General features: G+C 42.4%; 1 protein-coding gene across 1 annotated transcript in view; it reads right to left on the bottom strand.

Annotated features, from left to right (window-relative positions):
• Nucleotides 1–24,383, bottom strand: part of MKLN1 (muskelin 1) — a 168,204-nt gene that overhangs the window by 50,611 nt on the left and 93,210 nt on the right. The window contains exons 9-12 of the mRNA XM_030215980.1: nucleotides 21,591–21,703; nucleotides 17,790–18,002; nucleotides 15,043–15,264; nucleotides 1,527–1,656 (exon numbers count right to left, since the gene is read on the bottom strand). Coding sequence (XP_030071840.1) covers nucleotides 1,527–1,656; nucleotides 15,043–15,264; nucleotides 17,790–18,002; nucleotides 21,591–21,703 — 678 coding nt within the window. The remainder of the gene's footprint in view (nucleotides 1–1,526; nucleotides 1,657–15,042; nucleotides 15,265–17,789; nucleotides 18,003–21,590; nucleotides 21,704–24,383) is intronic.

Genomic DNA, 24,383 nt, shown 5'->3' with positions numbered 1-24,383 from the left:
ATGGGAAGGGCATGGGCGGGTCACGGGTGTTCCTTGAATTTACGCACAAGTTACAGAATATGCCTATTCCGCGTATAACTTAGGCGTTGGCATTTAGATCAGGTTTTCATTGGCGCAAAAGGCCGCAGAAAAAAAGCACTGGGTGTGTTCTATAAACTATACCTAACCTCAGGTGTAGTTTACACAATACACCTGGGTGCATTTTTTTTCCTCTGCCGATTTTGTTTAGGCATGATATATAGAATCTAGCCTTGTATGACTAAATGCAGAGCAATTATGATACCATTCAAGAATACCTGCATACTTTGCACTTAAATGGGAGCAGGCACTAATTTCATGCATGCAGGAAAGTGCATGCAGATATTTCAAAATGAAATTGCCATGTATACTTTCAAATTTCCTCCTGTCTCTACCCCTTTTTCCATGCAGATAAAGTAAATATGAATATGTTTAATCACATGGGGGGGGGGGGGGGGGAGAGGAGATATTCAGAACAATCTCTATACAGGTAAATTGAGGTTTAACCACACAAATGTTTGAGTATTGCTCCTATATTTATGCATGGAAAGATAAATGTCTCCTGGCTTGATCCTCTACGTCTTTCTAAAGCAAAACTGATTAAAAATGTCAAAAAAATAAACGGAGAACACATCTGTTCCCCCAAACACAGACAGACCCCTATACAGTGCACGTATTAAAACCTCAAAATCAGAAGACCAGTGATACCTCCCCCCCCCCCCCCCCATGCGAAAATAGCCTCTATCACCCCTCACCTGGCTTGAGTATTAACCCAAACAAAAAAAACAGCACCACGGGCCTTTAAAAATGGAACACAGTTCTTTAATGAATGAGCCTTGACAAAAAGACCCGACACGGGCCGTGTTTCGGTGACTAGCACCTGCGTCAGGGGTCACAGTGATGACGTGGAAAACTTGGGGAATAACTCGAATATATTCCTCTACAATATATTGTTCCTTACCCCCCCCAGAAAGTGGAAGTGCCTTGGTGCTTTGTAGCTTTTACTATATGAGACGTGGGGTAAGGAACAATATATTGTAGAGGAATATATGTTTTCGAGTTATTCCCCAAGTTTTCCACGTCATCACTGTGACCCCTGACGCAGGTGCTAGTCACCGAAACACGGCCCGTGTCGGGTCTTTTTGTCAAGGCTCATTCATTAAAGAACTGTGTTCCATTTTTAAAGGCCCGTGGTGCTGTTTTTTTTGTTTGGACTTTAGTTTGTACTTCGTTCCCTCTCTTTTGTTATATTGAGTATTAACCCATTCATTTCTATACCTTTTGGTGTTTTATCAGTGGGTTTGTGCCACAAGTACTATTGATTGGTACCTTTTCCGGTGGAATCTCTAATTACCTGGAAAATCTCAATGTATAATTTATAAACATTTAAAACTGTAGTCCTAATTATAATGTTGAATGTATGCTTCCTACATGGAATCCAGTAAATTGATCAAATGTATCTGTAGTAAAGCACAACTGGAAAAATAAAATGCATAGTTTCCCCTTACCCATTCCTGAATCTTTTTTTGTGCCATCCGATATGATGTCTACATGATCAATGTCCACATCATAGCTAAAGAAGTCATTCAGATACGTCTTTGATCTCTGTCCACCAAATACATATAAACAGCGATTTTTCTGCAGAAAGAAAAAAAATAAATGGTATGAACTTTTTTTTTTTTTTTTTTAACACCGTGCTAACGTGCCCTGCATGCTTTGCACCTGCATTCTACTGGCATCTCCAGCATTTTTCTACTTGAGACATTGGATAGTCCAGTCCCCTATCAATTAAAATGGGCAGATGTCTAGCTTATTTCTGATATTTCTTGAGTAGAGGAGTGTGGTAGCAATCCAGAGCTGGAAAAACTGAGGAAATCATAAGAGATCTACAACCTATACTCCAGGAGGATGAATTACTGAAAGAGATATTCCCATCCCCACCAGTACTGGCCTTCCGACAGCCACCCAATTTAAAACACAAGCTAATCAGAAGTAAACTTCCATCACAGACTGAAAAGGAACAGAAGGGCACACGTCCCTGTAATTTATCCAGTTGCAAACTATGCCAAAATATTTCACAGGACCCCACAGTTACCCACAAAGGAAAGATATTCAACATAAAGGGATCTTTCACTTGCTCATCTTCCAATGTGGTATATATCATTCAGTGTAAAAAATGTAACGAAGGATGCTATATTGGAGAAACAGGCCAGATGCTTAAGACAAGATTCAATTTACATAGACATCACATGAACAATACAGCCAGTAGGGCCCCCACCCCGGTGGGACAGCACTTCACAGAACCAGGACACTGTACCAGTGATTTCACAGTGAGAATCCTGAAAGGTAACTTTAAAACCATACAAGAACGTAAGACCTTTGAAGTCAGAATGATTGAATATTTTAACACCCAACAGAAAGGACTTAACAAGGATCTGGGGTTCCTAGCCCATTATAAACCATAAAGCTGTATGTCTCTGTTGATCACCCCACCCCTCACCTATCCACACCCATCCTGTTAGAATATCAATGATATGCTTTGATGTCCCCATGCATACCTCCGACCCACCCCCATCCTCCCACCCTGTCCGACTGTCATAGTAATGCTTGAATGTTTTCACTTATATACACTGTCAGCTAGCACATTTGCTTATTTCCGATCTGACGAAGAAGGGCAACCTTCGAAAGCTAATCAAGAAATGTATTAAGTTATGTCCAATAAAAAAAGGTATCATCTTATTTTCTTTTCCATGTTTTATTTTGTTTGATTTCTATTGATACTTCTTGAAAACTATGAAAGCAAGGTAGCTTATTCAAGAGGCGACGCAAGACTGGACAAAACCCATACAGATTTACAGCACAAATACGCAATGAGGTAAGAATCTTAGAAAGGCTTTCTACGAGTAAAACGCGTTGCTTTTATGTTGGTACGTACAACATCTTATTGGTGTGTCTTGAAAGGCAGCCAATTAAATTCTTTAAAACACGTTTCCCCTTCTAAAATCACTACTTTTTTACACATATCAACTGCATCCACTTATGCAGCCAATTCTAAAATCTCATCATCATGTACTATGTTATGTTTATTTATTTATTATTTGCAGCGTTTGTATCCCACATTTTCCCACACACAAGCAGGCTCAATGTGGCTTACAAGACATTAATAAATAGGGTCAGGTAAGGGAGGGGTACATGTGTAAAATACAAAAAAGTAATCTCTCTATATAAAACGCACCTCCAACGTTCTAATGAAGCCTCACTTTCCCAACGTTCTAAAGTGAGGTGGCTGAGACCACTTTTTGCTCCATGAGTATCTGCCCCGCCCATGCGTCAAACGTGATGACGTCGAGGGCGGAGCAAAGACACAACGAAACAAAAAAGCGAAGCATAAAATTCAGACAGAAAGAGACGCAATATCCACCCTTCACAATGCCCCCCACCCACATAAGCCGCAGCCCCTCACCAACACCCCCCCAAAGGTTACCACCGCTGCCACACGGAAACCCACCCACCCACCCCCCAGCAACCAGCGACACAGGCAGGGGGAGGAGTAAGGGAAACACGTGCAGCATGTTTCCCTACTCCTCCACCTGCCTACCAATCGCTACACACTGCTACCAATGGAGAATAAGAAGAAGCTCTGCTGAACAAAAATGCTGGCCACTGGACCTGCTCCTCCTTCAGCGAATCGACGACTTGCAGGACTTGCAGGGAGATCCTGGTGCCCCCTTCGGTATTTCCATTCCCCACTCACAACCCCCCCTCCCCCAGCAAACACCAACAAACAGCAACCCCATCTCTTACAATAACACGGCCATCGAGGAGGAATAAGTCAGGGAAGGAAACAAGAAGTGCACTCAGCGGGTCACAACTCTACACGGAGGAGTAGCGGCCAGGCCAAAAATAACAACAAACCGGTCAGGGGATGTGTAGCTCCGCCCTCACGTCACCACGTGATGACGTCGACAGCGGGGCGGTACAGAGAGCGCCGCAGATATAGAACTTGCACGGACATCCCGAACATAACCTACCCTCCCAGCAACAGGGTAAGCCTGCAAGATCTCTTTCAATAATGCTGCCATGGAGGAAGAGGTAATCAGGGAAGGAAGATAGAACCGCTTAACAGAGGGAAAAGCAGGTGGGGAGGCGGTACTCACACCAGACAGGTGGGGGTGGGGATGGGGGCTCTGTGAGAGGGCTCACACTCACTCGAGGTTGGGAGGGGACGGGGGGAGGGGGAAGGCAGGAGATGGGAGAAGAGGGAAAAAACGGAGGGGGGCCAAAAAAGGGAAAAGTAGGATGCGGGGCGGGGGGGGGAAGGGGGAAAACCAGACTCTCAATCTGTCAAACACACTGTATCTCTGGGAAAACTCTGTCTCTCTCACTCACTGTGTCCAACATACGCACTCACACACAGTCATTCTGAAACACACAGAGTCACTCACAGATACACAAGCACTCAATCTCTCTCACACACACACTCACTCAAACATACACACTACGAGGAAAACCTGGCTAGCGCCCGTTTCATTTCTTTCCGAAACGGGCCTTTCTTACTAGTATGTAATAAAATTGTCCTCTGAATCAATACAAAGCAGAGTCTAATGAGTAGCAGCAGTAGGATAGGCCCGACAAAACAGGTAAGTCTTTAAAGATCGCCTGAAATCTTGATGATCATGTAGCTTTTTCATACAGGTCGGTAATGCATTCCACATCTGCGTACTTAAATAGGAGAAATTAGACGCGTAGCTGGTTTTGTACTTAAGACCAATACAACTCGGGTAATGAAGATGAAGATGTTACCTACTGTCATCCATTATGTGTCTATAGAAAATAAAATCTTCTATGTACACGCTGCTAGATGAATCTCCTGAAGACATACAGTGGTGGAAATAAGTATTTGATCCCTTGCTGATTTTGTAAGTTTGCCCACTGACAAAGACATGAGCAGCCCATAATTGAAGGGTAGGTTATTGGTAACAGTGAGAGATAGCACATCACAAATTAAATCCGGAAAATCACATTGTGGAAAGTATATGAATTTATTTGCATTCTGCAGAGGGAAATAAGTATTTGATCCCCCACCAACCAGTAAGAGATCTGGCCCCTACAGACCAGGTAGATGCTCCAAATCAACTCGTTACCTGCATGACAGACAGCTGTCGGCAATGGTCACCTGTATGAAAGACACCTGTCCACAGACTCAGTGAATCAGTCAGACTCTAACCTCTACAAAATGGCCAAGAGCAAGGAGCTGTCTAAGGATGTCAGGGACAAGATCATACACCTGCACAAGGCTGGAATGGGCTACAAAACCATCAGTAAGACGCTGGGCGAGAAGGAGACAACTGTTGGTGCCATAGTAAGAAAATGGAAGAAGTACAAAATGACTGTCAATCGACAAAGATCTGGGGCTCCACGCAAAATCTCACCTCGTGGGGTATCCTTGATCATGAGGAAGGTTAGAAATCAGCCTACAACTACAAGGGGGGAACTTGTCAATGATCTCAAGGCAGCTGGGACCACTGTCACCACGAAAACCATTGGTAACACATTACGACATAACGGATTGCAATCCTGCAGTGCCCGCAAGGTCCCCCTGCTCCGGAAGGCACATGTGACGGCCCGTCTGAAGTTTGCCAGTGAACACCTGGATGATGCCGAGAGTGATTGGGAGAAGGTGCTGTGGTCAGATGAGACAAAAATTGAGCTCTTTGGCATGAACTCAACTCGCCGTGTTTGGAGGAAGAGAAATGCTGCCTATGACCCAAAGAACACCGTCCCCACTGTCAAGCATGGAGGTGGAAATGTTATGTTTTGGGGGTGTTTCTCTGCTAAGGGCACAGGACTACTTCACCGCATCAATGGGAGAATGGATGGGGCCATGTACCGTACAATTCTGAGTGACAACCTCCTTCCCTCCGCCAGGGCCTTAAAAATGGGTCGTGGCTGGGTCTTCCAGCACGACAATGACCCAAAACATACAGCCAAGGCAACAAAGGAGTGGCTCAGGAAGAAGCACATTAGGGTCATGGAGTGGCCTAGCCAGTCACCAGACCTTAATCCCATTGAAAACTTATGGAGGGAGCTGAAGCTGCGAGTTGCCAAGCGACAGCCCAGAACTCTTAATGATTTAGAGATGATCTGCAAAGAGGAGTGGACCAAAATTCCTCCTGACATGTGTGCAAACCTCATCATCAACTACAGAAGACGTCTGACCGCTGTGCTTGCCAACAAGGGTTTTGCCACCAAGTATTAGGTCTTGTTTGCCAGAGGGATTAAATACTTATTTCCCTCTGCAGAATGCAAATAAATTCATATACTTTCCACAATGTGATTTTCCGGATTTAATTTGTGATGTGCTATCTCTCACTGTTACCAATAACCTACCCTTCAATTATGGGCTGCTCATGTCTTTGTCAGTGGGCAAACTTACAAAATCAGCAAGGGATCAAATACTTATTTCCACCACTGTAACTGAGAGAAACAGGGTCTAGCATCCAACAAGGAAGATTTAAATTCCTTATGTCATCAAAATTCTTTAAAAAACAGACTGCATAGATTTGAAAATAAATCTAGCAGGCTGTTGGCTAGCTCAGTAAGTGCCCAGATATCATCAAACCACGTTATAGCTATTAAAAATGACAAAGAAGCAATAATACATTTTACTACAGAAATAAAGGGAATGGTGCAACTAGGAGGGCGTGAAGGAGAACAGATGCATTTTTGGAGGGGTAGTGATCGTAATGGGATTATTACCTGGTCAGTCATTGACCTCTTGTGAGAAGAGGGGTGGGAAGGAGTGGATGAGTGGCCTAGTGGTTAGGGTGGTGGACTCTGGTCCTAGGGTGGTGGACTCTGGTCCTGGGGAACTGAGGAACTGAGTTCGATTCCCACTTCAGGCACAGCTCCTTGTGACTCTGGGCAAGTCACTTAACCCTCCATTGCCCCAGGTACAAATAAGTACCTGTATATGTAAGCCACATTGAGCCTGCTATGAGTGGGAAAGCGCGGGGTACAAATATAACTAAAATTAAAAAAAAAAAGATGATGGCTACTGATTTTTCATGTCTATTCTGTTGTATTTGTTATGGTATGTGCTGCATTTGTATGAGATTTTGATGCTATGTTGTAAGTTACCTTGGGTCTCATTTTTGAAAGAGGGTGAAATAGAAATTGAAGCTACCCTGAAGACAGAGAAGAGATTTTAATTATATTAGTCTATCATGAATGTTCCTGAAGTAATTACAAAAACTGGATTCTCTTTTAGTCTAGAAGAAGTTAGCAAGCTAACTAAAAAATTTCAAACCAATGAGGCACTTCATCTCCATGGCCCAATACCAGAATTTTATAAGATCGTAAGGTTATTCATTTATTTATGCATTCTTGTATCCCACTATTATCCAAAAACAAGATTTGGTTCTAAGTGGCTTACAATTTACATTCTGATTTAGGTTACAATGATTGTTTACAATTGCCTTCTGGTGGAAGCTGTGATACTGATTTCCATTTAGGAGGTGATTAACAGTTAAGAAACAACTAGAAGTGTGTGGGGGGGGGGGGTTTACAGATAGGGAGCAGAAAGTTCTTTGAAGGTGTATTTACTTATTTGCAGAATTTTATTTAAAGAGGTAGGTGTTTAATTCTTTTCTGAACTGGAGTTAGTTTGTGATGCTTCTTGTGATTCTTATTATTGAGTTCCACCATTTGGAACCTAGATAACTAAATCCAGCCACATATATGGTTTTGTATATTATATTTCTGGAGTTGGGTAGGTGTAGAAGCAGGTACCCTCTTTTTTCCAGGCTTGTGTTTCTTGGGGATAGTTCGATCATATCTAGCATATATTTGGGCAACATGCCAAACAGTATTTTGTAAATGATGGTGCTGGCTTTGAAGATTAGTCTAGCTTGATGGGTAGCCAGTGTAGTGTTTCAAGCAGTGGGATGGCTCTTTCGAATTTTGATTTCTTGAAAATTAGTCATGCTGCCGTGTTTTGGACGGTTTGTAGCGATTTTAGTGTGTTCTCCTTGCACCCTACATATGCTGCATTGCAGTAGTCTAATTGTGATAGTATTAACGATTGTACTATAATCTGGAATGATTGTCTTAGAAAATAGGGTCAGTTTCCATAGTGTTCTGAAGCATTTTCTTGTTAGTGCTGCTACTTGGTTGTCCAGTATTAGATGTTTGTCAATGATAATTCCCAGTATTTTTAGCTGTGTTTCGATTTTGTACGTTTGATGGTTGATTGTGATGTTTTGCTGTGATGTGGCTTGTATGGACTTGACAGAACCAGGAATTTAGTTTTGAACCTATTTAGTTTGAGTTTGAATGTTGCAGCTCAGGTTTCCATAAGGTCAAGACCTGTTTTGGCTTTGTCTATTATTTCTGTAACATTGCATTAAAATGGTATGTAGATAGTGATATCATCTGCATATTATATATATATATATATATATATATATATATATATATATATATATGGATTGAAGCCCATTAGTTCCAGTTTACACTGAACAATATTGGATTGCCCTGTGGTACCCCACATTCGGCGATCCAAGAAGATGATAGCTGGTTGGACATCTTCACTATGTAGGATCTGGTCTTTGTCCCACTGACTCCCATGTAATCTAGCAGGGCCATTAGTGTTGCCTTATGTACTACGTCGAACCATTCTGGAGGGTTTTCCATCATATAGTTGGGACATTTGCCCAGTATGCATTTCAAATGTGCATATTTTGTCAGTGCTTCCTTCACTGTGTTTGTGTTAGGTAGTTCGAATGCGAACCAGATTTTGTCTGCCATGGTTTGGATATTGTTGATTCCGCATTCTTGGAGGAAGTCCGAGATGGATGTCTGAAGTATAGTGAGGTTGGCTCTTGTTTTTGTCATTTTTTTTATTTGAAATACTGTGCAACCTTGTTTGCATTAGGTGGTGTTTCAGTTACTGCCAGTACGTCCTGGGTGTTCAGTAGATTGTTCATGATTTTGAATATTTTTTTCATATTAATCTGTTCTGGGTTCACATATATGTTGTAATATTCTGCTTTAGCTTTCTTTATACTGTGTTTCAATGTTCTTATAGCTCTTCTCTTCCATACGCCTCTGTTTAGTTCTGTTTTGTTTTTGGCCCATGTTCTTTCAAGTTTCCTGCATAGTTTTTTCATAGTTAATAGTTCATCATTGAGCAGGGTCTTGGTTGTTTTTTTATTTCTCATTTTTGTTTTTAGTGGTGCTATTTTGTTCAGTATATTTTCACTTGTTTCATGAAGTGGATGTTGTTTGTTGCTAGGTTGCCATGTTTGTTCCTCGCTGTTTCCCAGAAGGTGTGGTTATCCATCTTCCCTCTGGTTGTATATTTGTGTGGTGATGTTGGTGTTGTGTTACTTCCATTCTCTATCCATTTTAGGGTGACGTTGAGCTTGTTGTGGTCCAGTAGTGCTGGGTCATCTTCGAGTTGCAGTCATGTTTCTGTTATTAGCAGTAGTCCTAGTTGTTCTGTTTCTATTCAATCTCTCAGCAATGCCGTCTCATTAACTGATCTTTTTTTCAAAGTCCCTCTTAGCCTTCCTTAGCATTTGACATGACATTCCTTATTCTGTTTCTTATTATTTTCAGTCGTTCCTTCTTCCATTTTCTGAAGGATTTTCTTTTAGCTCTAATATCTTCCTTCACCTCACTTTTTAACCACGCCGGCTGTCGTTTGGTCTTCCGTCCTCCTTTTTAAATACGCGGAATATATTTGATTAACCTACTTTACAACTTGCCAAAGGTAACGGTTTTCTTCACCAGAGATATGTCACACACTTTCAAACTGTGCAAGACAGGAATCCCTAGTCTTCTCTCTTTTCCTTTTTTATAGCCTTTGAATCCTTAACAATTAAACTTAAAAGCTAAATAATTTTGAAAAAAAAATCCTAAAGCAAGCACTAAGGAAATAAAAGTAATTTGTGTGTGGATAGCATTCATTTGCTGATTGCAAAATACCCAGGAACCTTTGAAAAAAATGATTAGGATATTTAAGAGACAGCAACTTTGCTGTCAAATCCATTAATTGAACTAAGAATGAGACCATACTCATTCTAAACGATAATGAAAGAAGACAGCAGGGGATCACATTGGTTAAGAAAAATATTGCAGCTCTCAAACCCAGTATATCCAAATCCCATTAGAATGGGAAAACAAAACCAATGTAGCTAAATTAATGGAAAGTGTAATATGCTGAATTTTCAGCCCTACTTAATTCAAAATACAGCAGACCAAATTAACGTGAGCCATAAAACATGGAAAAAGGCCACCACCCCGTCAACAGTTTTATATGGGCTACCTTCATTATAAAAATTCATGCTTTAGCTTTCAGATATAATTTGCTATATATTATTTTTATAATGTATCTCAAAAAAGGCAGCAAAACTTTATGCAACTAACAAAGGCAAAATATCACATTTTACTGCAGTTAATTTATCATGGGAATCACTAACCTATCATATCTACCTCAGGTTATTAACTGTAAATGATTCAACCTCACGGAGCAGGTGGGGGGAAGAGGGGTTGGTGGTTGGGAGGCTAGGATAGGGGAGGGCAGACTTATACGGTCTGTACCAGAGCCGGTGATGGGAGGCGGGAAATACTGCTGGGCAGACTTATACGGTCTGTGCCCTGAAAAGGACAGGTACAAATTCAAGGTAAGGTATACACATATGAGTTTGTTTTGGGCAGACTGGATGGACCGTGCAGGTCTTTTTCTGCCGTCATCTACTATGTTATGTTACTATGTTATTATTCCTAGAAAAATAACATTTTGAGCTGGTGTTATTTTGTCTCCCAAGAAAGTTTGACCCCTAGTGGTAGTACTGCGAGCCTACTGTTTAGGGGTTGATTGAGCCATTTTGATACCAGCAGCCTAGGGGGCTGGAGCTACTAGGGACAGCTCCAATGTCTTGCATCTCATTATGTAGTTGTGGAAATTAGCATGCACTAGGATAATTGAGAGAGCATAATTTTAAAACTTAGCATAGCTCACGTCAACCAGCTCATAATGGAATCTGACATAAGACTTGTATATAAAGCTAAGAAAGGTTTTAATATACATGCCTTTCTCAAACGTCAAAATCAACGACTTCTGGTTGAGGATTAATAATCCCTTGGATAAGGACTTTGATTTTGCTAGACCTTATAGGAGCTGAAAACCAAATTTCCTTTAACTACAAAGATTCATGCTCTCATCATTACAAGCTTATAAATATATCCTGCTGAAGAGGGATAACAAAGAACTTCCAGATTACACTTTTTGGCACACTTATTGAAAGAGATGCAAATTTATAGAACTACTCTAAAGGAAGGTTGTAATCCTCTGAAATACAAAATTGTGAGAAAGACTTACTGAATTGACAGCTCAACAGAAAAGCAAAGATGCTTACCTGTAACAGGTATTCTCCAAGGACAGCAGGCTTTATGTTCTCACAAGTGGGTGACGCTGATCTGTGTCGCCCAGTCCGGCATTTGCCATAGCTTAAAAAAAAGAACTTTGTGAAACACGAGCCGCGCTCCATATGTGTGTGCGCCTTCCCGCCCATTGCATGAACGCGGTCTCCTCAATTTGATACTATAGCACAAAATAATGTAAAAACAATAAAGGAGACAACTACAAGGGGAGGTGGAATGGACTGTGAGAATATAAAGCCTGCTGTCCTTGGAGAATACCTGCTACAGGTAAGTATCTTCGCTTTTTCCAAGGACAAGCAGCCTTCTATATTCTCACAAGTGGGGAATCCCTAGCGTTCGCACTCACCAAAAACAACAAACATTGGTTAATTGGGCCTCGCGACGGCGAGATCATAACACAGATTAACCTGAAACTATATACAATCTGAATGAGTGCGCAGCCTGGAACAGAATAAAATGGGCCTAGGAGGGTGGAGTTGGATTCTAGACTCCAAACAGATTCTGCAACACTGTCTGCCCAAAACGACTGTCGGGTCAGGTATCCTGCTCAAGGCAGTAGTGTGATGTGAATGTGTGGACTGAAGACCACGTCGCAGCCTTGAAAATTTCTTCAAATGGAGGCTGTCCTCAAATGGGCTAACGACACGGCCATGGCTCTGACATTATGAGCCGTGACATGAACCTCCAAGGCCAGACCAGCCTGGGCATAAGTGAAGAAAATGCGAGCTGCCAGCCAAATTGAAATGGTGCGTCTACCGATGGCAACTCCCATCCTGTTGGGATCAAAAGAAACAAAACGTTGGGCGGACTGCCTGTGGGGCCTTGTCCACTCCATGTAATAGCCCAATGCTCTCTTGCAATAAAAGGTGTGCAAGCTGCTTTTGCCAGGATGTGCATGAGGTCGGGGAAAGAATGTTGGCAAGACAATCGACTGGTTCAGATGGAACTCCAACACCACTTTCAGCAGGAACTTAGGGTGCATGCGGAGGATTACTCTATTGTGATGAAACTTTGTAAAAGATGCATCCACCACTAAGGCCTGAAGCTCACTGACCCTACAAGCTGAAGTAACAGCAACCAGAGATTTGCCGATTGCACCAGGTACAGCGCTTGAAACCACTGGGATTGTGAACATGGCTAAATTAAATGACGAGATTGTGCCTAAAAAAGGGGCAAAGGTACAGAAAAGGAAAGGGAAACACCCAGCTGAAGTCAGGGCCTAAAAATGGCCTAATGACATTGGAAAAAGAAATAAAACTTAAAACCAGCCAAAAAAAGAAAAACTCTAAAGAAATTAAAGGGAAGGAAAATGAAGTTCCAACAGGAACACAATGGAGAAATCGAAAAAATTAGCCGGAAGGCACAAAAAATATCTAAGACCAAGCGAATGAGGAGATGGTAAGAAAAAGCACCTTCTCCTCACATGGAAAAAGAAGAACTGAGGAGACCGCGTTCGCACAACGGGCGGGAAGGCACTCGCACATGCTTTGGCAAATGCCAGACTGGGTGATACAGATCAGCATCACCCACTTGTGAGAATATAGAAGCCTGTGTGTCCTCGGAGAATATGATAAATATAACTTTCTAGAGACCAGTCAAGAGCAACCATCTCAAGCAACCGAATGAGATGTTTGACTGTTAGATGTATTGTGTAAACGTGTCTACAAATGCTCATTGCAAATATGGTCCACGCTCTCATTACCTCTCGCCTTGACTACTGCAACCTACTCCTTACTGGCCTCCCACTTAGCCATCTATTCCCCCCTTAAATCTGTTCAGAACTCTGCTGCACGTCTTATATTCCGCCTGAACCGATATACTCATATCACCCCTCTTCTCAGGTCACTTCACTGGCTTCCAATCAGATACCGCATACAGTTCAAGCTTCTCCTTCTTACCTACAAATGCACTCAGTCTGCAGCCCCTCATTACCTCTCTACCCTCATTTCCAATTACGTTCCCGCCCGTAACCTCCGCTCACAGGACAAATCTCTCCTCTCAGTACCCTTCTACACCACCGCCAACTCCAGGCTCCGCTCATTCTGCCTCGCCTCACCCTATGCTTGGAATCAACTTCCTGAGCCCTTACGCCAAGCCCCCTCCCTACCCATCTTCAAATCCTTGCTCAAAGCCCACCTCTTCAATGTTGCTTTCAGCACCTAACCTTTATACCTTTCAGGAAATCTAGACTGCCCCTATTTGACTGACTGTACATTTGTCCTTTAGATTGTAAGCTCCTTTGAGCAGGGACTGTCCTTCTATATTAAATTGTACAGCGCTGCGTAACCCTAGTAGCGCTTTAGAAATGTCAAGTAGTAGTAGTAGTAGTTATTAAAACAATGCAGAAATTAATATCTTTGATATACCTCAATTACTGTTATCCTATTATATACAGTCACATTAATCTGTAACTCATACCTTGCCAATAAAAACTAACTGAATCTATGACTGGAAGAAAAGGGCTAGTATTAAGCTTTAGATCAAGAACTGCTCCATCACAGAAACTGAAAGCACTTGCCAACAGCTTTTTATGTCCCCAGCATGCAGAAATGGAATACAGGTGAACACAAAGTTGTGAAGAAAAACCTTGGCATTTCACTGAATGAGACCGTGCATTTCCAAAAGCCCATCTAATCAGCTGGATAAATATCATACACAGCATTTTTAGAAGTGGTGGCACAAAGAGGCAGAGGTTTAAAAGGTCATCAATTGAGATCAGAAGGCACAGTCACCTTACTGTGTATGTATTTATTTAGGGCCTGCCTTCCATATTTGAAAACTGCTGGGATAAATTGAAAATGTATTCCTTCCGGTTGATATTCAACAGCACTTATGTGGTCAGCATGAGTGACAACTACAAAAGTGCTTTAAAAATAAAAATCTAGGGTCACTTTACAGCTAAATTTCTGCCAAAATGTATTAATTTAATTTTAACAGATACTAGGCAAGGGAATAAAATTGGAGGGGTGGGGGTGGGGGGGGGGGGACAATGCATAAATTATAGACCTAATGGATAAGTGATCCATTTACTTTTAGAACCACAGAATCAGCACTTCACTTGCTTTTATTTGTGCACTGGTTCAAGCTTTGAATATGGGCACTCTTATTTCCCCCGTGACAGATGGTTTTATGCGTTTCAGTGATATGCAAGGTCATATATAGAAATCCACTGAATATTTTGTTTATGCAATGTTTAAAATGAAGGGAAACCAGATGTCTACAGTTGTGTCAGGAGATGATCCAGGGAATCTTGCATCTTTGGCACTGCCACTTTTGTGTTGAAGTGGAAGAAGTGTTTTAAATATGTTATGTCCATTTATCTTTTATACTCCAGGACAACCCCACGCCCACCCCACACCCCCATTTCCTCCGAGACATTCCCACAGAAGTAGGAAGAACTTCAGAAAAACCCAGAACTTACATCATATACTCACATTCCCTTTTGGCTGTCTTTTAGCTAAGAAAAGAATTCTAGTACATACATTATACCATTTTACTCATACAAATATTTTCCATTATTTATTTTTATGGTTCATATAATCCTACACTCTAATTAAAAAGAGAGAAAATTCTTACAGAATGGAAAAGCATGCAGTGCCCTATCCTGGATTGAATATCTTCAGGTCCAGCATTGCACGAGTCTTCTCTGAGGATCTTCCATGTCTGTGACTGACAGTCAAATGCAAACAAACCACTGAACTGGGGCTCGATACTACGACTGTCATCTACACTGCCGTTGCAAGTCAAGATTCTGCCTCCAAACGTATATATCATATGCTTTTCAGAATCCATGCACATCTGTAAGAAGAAAGAAAAGGTAGTAAATAAGACTTCCTCGTAAGTTCAAAAGCTCTGCCACCTTCTAAGTCAAGCCGTGCTAGTTACTAACTTCTAAACTTTGATGAGCACCGTATTAAGTGGGATGTTACTATTTATGATTCCCTAAATGCTTTTCATTTTAAGCTTAGGAATTCCAAATACATACCTAGGATTCAGAAGTGAATCGGATCTTACTCCCTTCTTCCTCCCCCCACCCCCCCCCCCCCACCCCAACTCAAACAGCGACTGACCTAGAACTTTGCTCACCCATTTCAGGGTCCAGATTTACAGATTGATAACCATATCAACTGAGCTCCAGCAAGTCATTTGCCCTCCCTGAGACCTATTTCCATAACTCTTCCTGCCTCATTTTGTGGTTTCATAATTATAGATGACATTTCACAGATTAAGGGCTGCTTGGTTTACCCAACTGTGTTTTTTTTTTTGTTTTGTTACATTTGTACCCCGCGCTTTCTCACTCATGGCAGGCTCAATGCGGCTTACATGGGGCAATGGAGGGTTAAGTGACTTGCCCAGAGTCACAAGGAGCTGCCTGTGCCTGAAGTGGGAATCAAACTCAGTTCCTCAGTACAAAGTCCACCACCCTAACCACTAGGCCACTCCTCCACTGTTGCTACTATTTGAGATTCCACTAGCAACATTCCATGTAGAAGTCGGCCCTTGCAGATCACCAATGTGGCCGCGCAGGCTTCTGCTTCTGTGAGTCTGACGTCCTGCACGTACGTGCAGGACGTCAGACTCACAGAAACAGAAGCCTGCGCAGCCTTCTACATGGAATGTTGCTACTGGATAGCAACATTCCATGTAGAATGTCCAATAGTAGCAACATTCCATGTAGAATCTCCAATAGTATCTATTTTATTTTTGTTCCATTTGTACCCTGCGCTTTCCCACTCATGGCAGGCTCAATGCGGCTTACATGGGGCAATGGAGGGTTAAGTGACTTGCCCAGAGTCACAAGGAGCTGCCTGTGCCTGAAGTGGGAATCTAACTCAGTTCCTCAGTTCCCCAGGACCAAAGTCCACCACCCTAACCACTAGGCCACTCCTCCACTGTTGCTACTATTTGAGATTCCACTAGCAACATTCCATGTAGAAGTCGGCCCTTGCAGATCACCAATGTGGCCGCGCAGGCTTCTGCTTCTGTGAGTCTCACGTCCTGCACAGGACATCAGACTCACAGAAACAGAAGCCTGCGCAGCCTTCTACGTGGAATGTTGCTAGTGGAGTAGCAACATTCCATGCAGAATCTCCAATAGTAGCAACATTCCATGTAGAATCTCCAATAGTAGCAACATTCCATGTAGAATCTCCAATAGTATCTATCTTACTTTTGTTACATTTGTACCCTGCGCTTTCCCACTCATGGCAGGCTCAATGCGGCTTACATGGAGCAATGGAGGGTTAAGTGACTTGCCCAGAGTCACAAGGAGCTGCCTGTGCCTGAAGTGGGAATTGAACTCAGTTCCCCAGGACCAAAGTCCACCACCCTAACCACTAGGCCACTCCTCCACTGTTGCTACTATTTGAGATTCTACATGGAATGTTGCTATTCCACTAGCAACATTCCATGTAGAAGTCGGCCCTTGCAGATCACCAATGTGGCCGCGCAGGCTTCTGCTTCTGTGAGTCTGACGCATCAGACTCACAGAAACAGAAGCCTGCGCAACCTTCTACATGGAATGTTGCTACTGGATAGCAACATTCCATGTAGAATCTCCAATAGTAGCAACATTCCATGTAGAATCTCCAATAGTAGCAACATTCCATGCAGAATCTCCAATAGTAGCAACATTCCATGTAGAATCTCCAATAGTAGCAACATTCCATGTAGAATCTCCAATAGTAGCAACATTCCATGCAGAATCTCCAATAGTAGCAACATTCCATGTAGAATCTCCAATAGTAGCAACATTCCATGCAGAATCTCCAATAGTAGCAACATTCCATGTAGAATCTCCAATAGTATCTATTTTATTTTTGTTCCATTTGTACCCTGCGCTTTCCCACTCATGGCAGGCTCAATGCGGCTTACATGGGGCAATGGAGGGTTAAGTGACTTGCCCAGAGTCAAAAGGAGCTGCCTGTGCCTGAAGTGGGAATCGAACTCAGTTCCTCAGTTCCCCAGGACCAAAGTCCACCACCCTAACCACTAGACCACTCCTCCACTCTGTGTTAGCACAGAAGTTCAAATCTGGTACTGTCATGCCCTTTCCTTGCTGCTATTTCTCTCTCTAGTTATCTGAAGAAAACTGGCATTCCACCCTCTTCAGGAAAAATATTTCCTTGTATTTTATTTATACCCTCTCCCTGCCTTAAGCATCATAAGACAACCCCTTGACTACTTAAAACTGAGCCTCTGAAGCTTGAACTTGAGAATGTATATAAAGCAGCTATGACTTATTATAAGTGAGAGCGCTCCATATAAAAACATATATATACAAATGTATGTGTGTATGTATACTTAATCTCAGTACACCAGACCTGATGATCGAACACCAATTTGGGACCCCCATCTGCAGAAGTATCTTCACTTAGCAATGTCCACGTATTTGTATCGATGTCATAGCGGTAGAAATCACTTTTAAGAGACTTGCTGTTCCTCACAGAGGAATCCAGGTATCGCCCCAATGTGTAGATCTGTCTTCGCAGGGTATCAATGCACATTTTGTGACAAGATCTGGCACTTGGACCGTTCTGTACGAAAAAGTTTGACATGTTAAAAGAACTATATTAACAAATGGCAAGCATCTGCAGAACAAAGATGACATCCCCAGTGTATACGAGCTCAAGATTAGACTTTTATAAACTAATGTCAACAGCATTATATTAGTACCAATATACATAGTATTTCCACACAAAAAAGGTGACGTATATGAAAGTAATCAAAGCCAATCTATAACCAAACACCATAGATTTGATTGTCACTTATTATGTAGTATGGTACACACAAAATATTCCTAACAATGGCAAAGAAAACCATCCAGAAAAACCTCAATTAGAAACCCAGCAACAAAGTAGGCTGTTGATTCATCTGGATGAAAGATTAAGTGTTACTCCACTTCACTATTTTTTTCTGCGCTGTTGAATAGAGACTGTTGTCAAATGAATTTTGCCGAGATGATACAACTGCAGTGTTAAATAGCATACACATAATTATCATGCATGGAGGTTTTTGACCAGTGGTCGAATTTGTCAAAACAAGGTAACCAGTTAACCCGCTGTATTTTGGGATATGTAAGTGGTGCGAGTGACATCCGAGGCCTTTTTCCTCCATTTTTTGGTATAACAGGTGAATCGACTTAGTCTACTTTGCTGCTGTATGGTACACCCACACACACACACAAAAAAAGTAAATGGATCATTTCCCAGCGGACACTTCAATTTCCAAGTCACAGTGAAGCACTTTAAAAGGTGCACAATTGTAGTCAACAAAAAACTAGACAACACAGAAAAGAAATGACATGGAAAATATAAAACTGCTACGAGCAGCATCAGGCTAAACGTACATCAGGATTGACAAATACCACCTATTTAGACACTAAAACAGAATGAAAATGAACCCTTTGAAAAACAGAAGCTGTTCTGTTTCCTGGTGTGCGCTCTTTACTGCTTCCCTGCTGTCTATGATTCAGGGCACACAAATCCCACTCAAAGACTCCATAAAGATTCTATGTGTAACCCTTAATACATATTTAGCATTTCATTTACAGCTATCTATCCTGGTGAAAGTGTCTATATATATATTTACATTTGCTATGTTATTTTTCTTCAAGATTTAAAAAAATAATTTCCTGCTTGGATTTATTTATTATGATTTGTTGTATCACGGTTTGAAGCTTGCTCATATTAGGTTACAACCAGTGCGTTTTTTCTAGCAAAAAAGGTGCCGGTACTCAAATGCCAGGCCACCTTTCAGGGGTGGGGTGATCACTGAGGGACCCACCCCACAACAACCAGTCACAGAATCTATGACAAGGCAGAGTTTGTATGTAGAGCCTGAGCTCTTTCATTAAAATGAGGACCATGGGTCAATTTTAGCAGACAACGGAAAAGGTGCCGGTACTCAGTACCCCCAAGTACCCCCTCAAAAAAAGCCCTGGTTACAACTCACTCAAGTCAAGTTACTATTTGGTACAAACAATTTGATAGAGTCGCACCTCTATTTTATATGTAACACTGGCTTCCAGTATCTTTTTAAATCCCATTCAACTTGCCCTTTATAGCTGATTAAGAGCTCCTTTTACAAAAACGCAGTAGTGAAAACCGTGCGCCGAATGCAACGAAGTCGACTGGAATTGAACAGGCTTTTCCGCATGTGGCGCGCCGTTAATTGTTAGCGTGGCTTTCTATAAAGGGCCCTAAGTTTCTACACTGGTTTGCCCCCTTTCCTTCAAAGAGCTTGTACCCTTCTACTACTGGAAGATCTTTGCGATTTTCCAAACATTCTTCTTACTATCCCTTCCCATGTACACATCTGCCTCAACTGCATTAGACACTTGTGTTTCAGTGTAATTGCTTCCTTCCATGTGGAATGGCTTACTACTGGATATTTGTTTGGAATCTTCTTTTACACTGATGCAAGACTTATTTTACTCAAGTTTTTCTCTCGGAATCAGCTTGAATGTCGATAGGCCAATAAGACTATTGTGTCCACTTGGTGTTTGTGGATGGAACGCCTTCAATAAGGTTATTTTTGATACCCAACTCAATGAATTCCAGCAACTGAGATAAGTGGAGGTGAGACGTCAGTGTTGATAATGAAGCCAAGGTCTTGTAGCAGAGTCCTTGTTTTCTAGCTGGGTAGGGCTCATGGAGATGAGTGACAACTACAATGCACTTGGCGAAGACACTGGGAGCTGAGGAGAAGCCAAATTGTAGGACTTGGAATAGGTGGTATCTGCCTCCAGCAGAAAACTGCAGGTACTTCTGTGTGCCAAGTGGATGAGTATGCATCCTGGAAGTCCAGGAAGCTAGACAATCATTGATTTGAAGGAGGGAAGGGATGGTCTTGAGGAAATGCATCAGAAATTTTTCCTTGTGTATTAATACTGTATGTTGAGCTTCTAGGTGCAGACACTGCCCTTTTCTTTGGGATCAGGAAATAATGTGAGTAGATGCAGTACATAACACAAGAACAGCCATACTGGAGCTGACCAATGGTCCATCTAGCCCAGTATCCTCTTTCCTGGCAGAAACCCAAATAATCCAACACACAGAAAAAGTACCAAGAGCCTTCAAAAACGGGACAAGTTTTTTTTATTCCAGTGTTGATCAATTTCATACAGCAACAATTCAATCCTGCACATCAATGAGCTGAAAAGGGCCATGTTTCAGCGCACAGCGCCTGTGTCAGGGGTCATTTGATATCAATAGTCCAAAGTGAACATACTCAGCAACACAGTGATTCAGGTAGGCTCTCTTTGGGCCTACTTGGTGGTCCAGTGGGGCCGTTGGGTGCCCCTTGCCACAGCTAACAGTTTCCCAATAGACACCATCTAGTTGCTTAAATGTAGGCACCCTTTAGAGAAATGCCCTCTTAACCCAGATCTACATATGGCGCTAATCAGAACCAATCAGCACCAATTTGGAATTGGGCACACATTTTGAAACATGCTATAACAATGTGCGCCCAATCCATAGCAAATAAAAACCAAAAGGAGAGACCTGGCCATGGGAGGTGCAGGGTCAGGGGCATTCCTAAAATTTACGCGCAGTGTTATAGAATATTGAGGATGTGCGACCAAATTGGGTGCCAGGAATTATACCTGGTTTCAAGCAGGCGAAAGTCCTGGCACCTACATTTCAGCACCAAAATTGGAGCTCAAAGATATTCTATAATGGGTGCTCATCTTTGAGTGCCAATTTTAAAATAGCAACGAGTGCTGTTTTTATGAGCGCCATTTATAGAATTCCCCCCCCCCCCCCCCCCCCCCGATTTCAACCAGTGGCAGGCAGTGCAGTTAGCTGCCGCCACCGGCACTGACCCCAGATATTCAATGCTGGGCTGTATCCGACGACCAGCATTGAAAATCCAGTTTTGGCCGTGGCAACTTAACCAGCTAAGCGAATAGTCAGCGCTAGCCGGTTAATGCTAGTTAAAGATAGGCCACTTAAAATAGCAGGCCTATCTTAACTGCTCAACTTTGCCAGTTTAGCACTGAATATTCGCACTTAACAGGGTAAACACTATTTAACCAGCCTGGTCTGTTAAATAGTGCTGAATATCGGGCCCTATGTGACACAGCAATACTCCATTGAGCTATGAAAGACTTCAGAACTTACCTCTTTTTCAGTATCTCTAGATAAGCAGCTCCACTGGTTTTCTCTTACACTGTATGCCCAGAAATCTGCCAAGTCTTGTGTTCCATCCCAGCCACCAAACAAATAAACAGTTTCTAGAAAAAAAAAAATGAAAAGAACATTAAAAAAATGTCAAGCAAACATGGGACCTCTTACGTTACAGAACCGTACCATGGCTTATAGTCACACTGCAAAAGATTTACAAATAAATTCCATATTGTGAGGTTGTTTATTCCACAATCTACTGAAATGCAACAATTATCATCATATTGCAATTAAAATATTTAGCATTTATAACACTAAGAATAACTAAGCCTGCAAGGATAAAAATGCTTTCAACATCTTCTGAAACATCAAGGAACCTGAGGTCCTGAGGCAACGTTTGCCATATCAGGACTGATGCTCTAGGCTCTAAGCTCTTGGCTAACAATCCCTCCCCTCAGTGTAAGCTTTTGTTCAAATGATGATGTAATTATACTGACTGATACTGTTTGATCACATGTTTCAAGTAACTAGTGCCTTCAGCATATAAGATTTGGAAACATTCACTACATAAGATCTGAAACATCAAAACTAAAATTTTAAACATTATTAACAATAAGCAACCAGTGCAACTTTTCAAGAGATGGCGTGCTGTATGTTGATGGTATAAACATCTAATCTACTATAATAAAAAACGCACCCTCAACGTTCTGAAGACACTGACATCACTGCAGCCACTCAGCCACCGGTTCGTAAGTTCATGGTGGTGAAGCCAGAACACTCACCATGTCTCCATGCCCCGCCCTCGTGTCACACATGATGACGTCGAGGGCGGAACAAATACACAACAACACAAATGAACGAACTGTGATAAATAAGAGGCTGTCCTAGCCGGGGCAGGCCACTAGATGGCGCTGTAAGAATAAGTGGAGGTCGCTAGGACCGGGGAGAGCCCTGGGAGGTCCACAGGTGTAGGAGGTTATGGGCTGGGTCCTGTGTAGCTAATTAACCACTTTATACCCCAACTGAGAGGTGAAAGGAAAAGAGGAGAGCTGGTAGCTGAAGGAAGAGAGATCCCCCTGGAAGAAATGGCTAAACCCTATGGACTTGTGGTGGACTGTGTGTTCAAGGAAGGAAAACAGGCTGGGAACCAGGTCACCCTGAGCGTGAAAGGATAACATGCTAATCTGCATACAATTTGCATACTGAGTGAGAAAGGGGCCCAGGAGCTTGAGGTTGGATTGCTCAGGATGCTGGGAAGAGACTGTTTGGAGTCCTGTTCAGAGGCCACAAGCTAGTGAGGCCTGCTGGAGAGTGGGAGCAAAAGCCTCATCTTCACACAACGAATCGCTGCACACAGCCTAACAAAAGCAAGCCCATCACCCCGCCCCTTTTGTGCCATCGCCCTGCCCCGTTCACGCTACCGGCCCGCCCCAGGTTGCCCCCCCCTTCCCCCCATCACCCTCCCTCCCCCCCGTCACCTCCCCTTCCCTTCCACCACTATCCCTTGTGTTGTAGAGGTACCTGTTCGCTCGGAGCGGAAAGAAAGAGCCCCCGCTTTCCTGCCCGGAGCGCTGCTGCTAGCTGCCCTGCTGCATCCTGTGTGAGCCCGGCTCTCGGCGTTTCAAAATGGCCACCGACAGTTGAAGCAGCCTCGCTAGACTTCAACTCTCGGCAGCCATTTTTGAAACGCCGAGAGCCGGACTCGCACAGGATGCAGCAGGGCAAGCCAGCGCTACGGGCAGGAAACAGGGGGCTCTTTCTTTCCTGCCCCGAGCGAACAGGTACCTCTACAACACCAGGGATAGTAGCGTAAGGGGAGGGGAAGGGAGTCCCGTGCCTGCTAGCGCCCGTTTCATTTCAGGCAGAAACAGGCCTTTTTTACTAGTAACTAAATAAGCAGAAGAATTCTGAATCATTCTGAACGGAAAACTTTGGCAACCCAATATAAATAGCATTGCAGCAGCCTATCTCTGACAGTACCAGAGCCTGCAAAACAGCTCTAAAATAATTTGTGAAAACACAGTAACAATCTTCAAAGCATCCCTAATTTAAAATAAGCTGCTTTAATTGTGAACTTTCAATGAGACCCCTTACACCCAAATACCTTAAATGTTAAACAATATCCAATGACATACGTGTCAAAGGTGAAGGAAATGTCTAAGACCACCAGTAAAAAAAAGGGTCCACCCCTATAAAGGGGGTCTAGCTGCAAGACAAGAACAATTTGTGTACTAAATTCTCTATGAAAGCCTTACAGACATGGGTGCAATACTGTAAAAGAATGCAAAAAAATACCAGAGTTGACCCAAAATTTTCTCAAAAAACACTATATTAGGGATAGATTGGTAGAAAGAAGGTGCTGGAAGATCAAGATAACTGGGCACACCACACTACCTTTAATAACTTGTTGGGCTATCTCCAGTTTATACTCGCTGAAAATATCTACCTCCCCTACCTTAAACTAGCGGGAAATGAATCTAGCTTGTTTATTACATTATCTACCTCTTCTACAGTTACACCACTTAATGTTTAATCCTCTCAACCACCACCCACCCCCACATGAACATTTGGTAGTCAATCACGTATAATTTCATCTTATTAACCCAACAGTTGTTCAATTCTCTTGGTTGGACTGGAAAGTAATCTTTTCTTAAATTAGAGACATCTGATAATTTCCTCACCATTTAAAACAATTCTTTTGGTTAATTTAGAGCTGAACATAATAATTACATAGCATAACCTATTTTAACCCTTCCAACTAAACGCTGATATGCTAATTTATACTCATTA

The sequence above is a fragment of the Microcaecilia unicolor genome, chromosome 10, assembly GCF_901765095.1.
Source record: "Microcaecilia unicolor chromosome 10, aMicUni1.1, whole genome shotgun sequence".
Classification (NCBI taxonomy): domain Eukaryota; kingdom Metazoa; phylum Chordata; class Amphibia; order Gymnophiona; family Siphonopidae; genus Microcaecilia; species Microcaecilia unicolor.
Note: the sequence above shows the minus strand (reverse complement) of the source record. Positions and strands in the feature narration are given on the sequence as shown.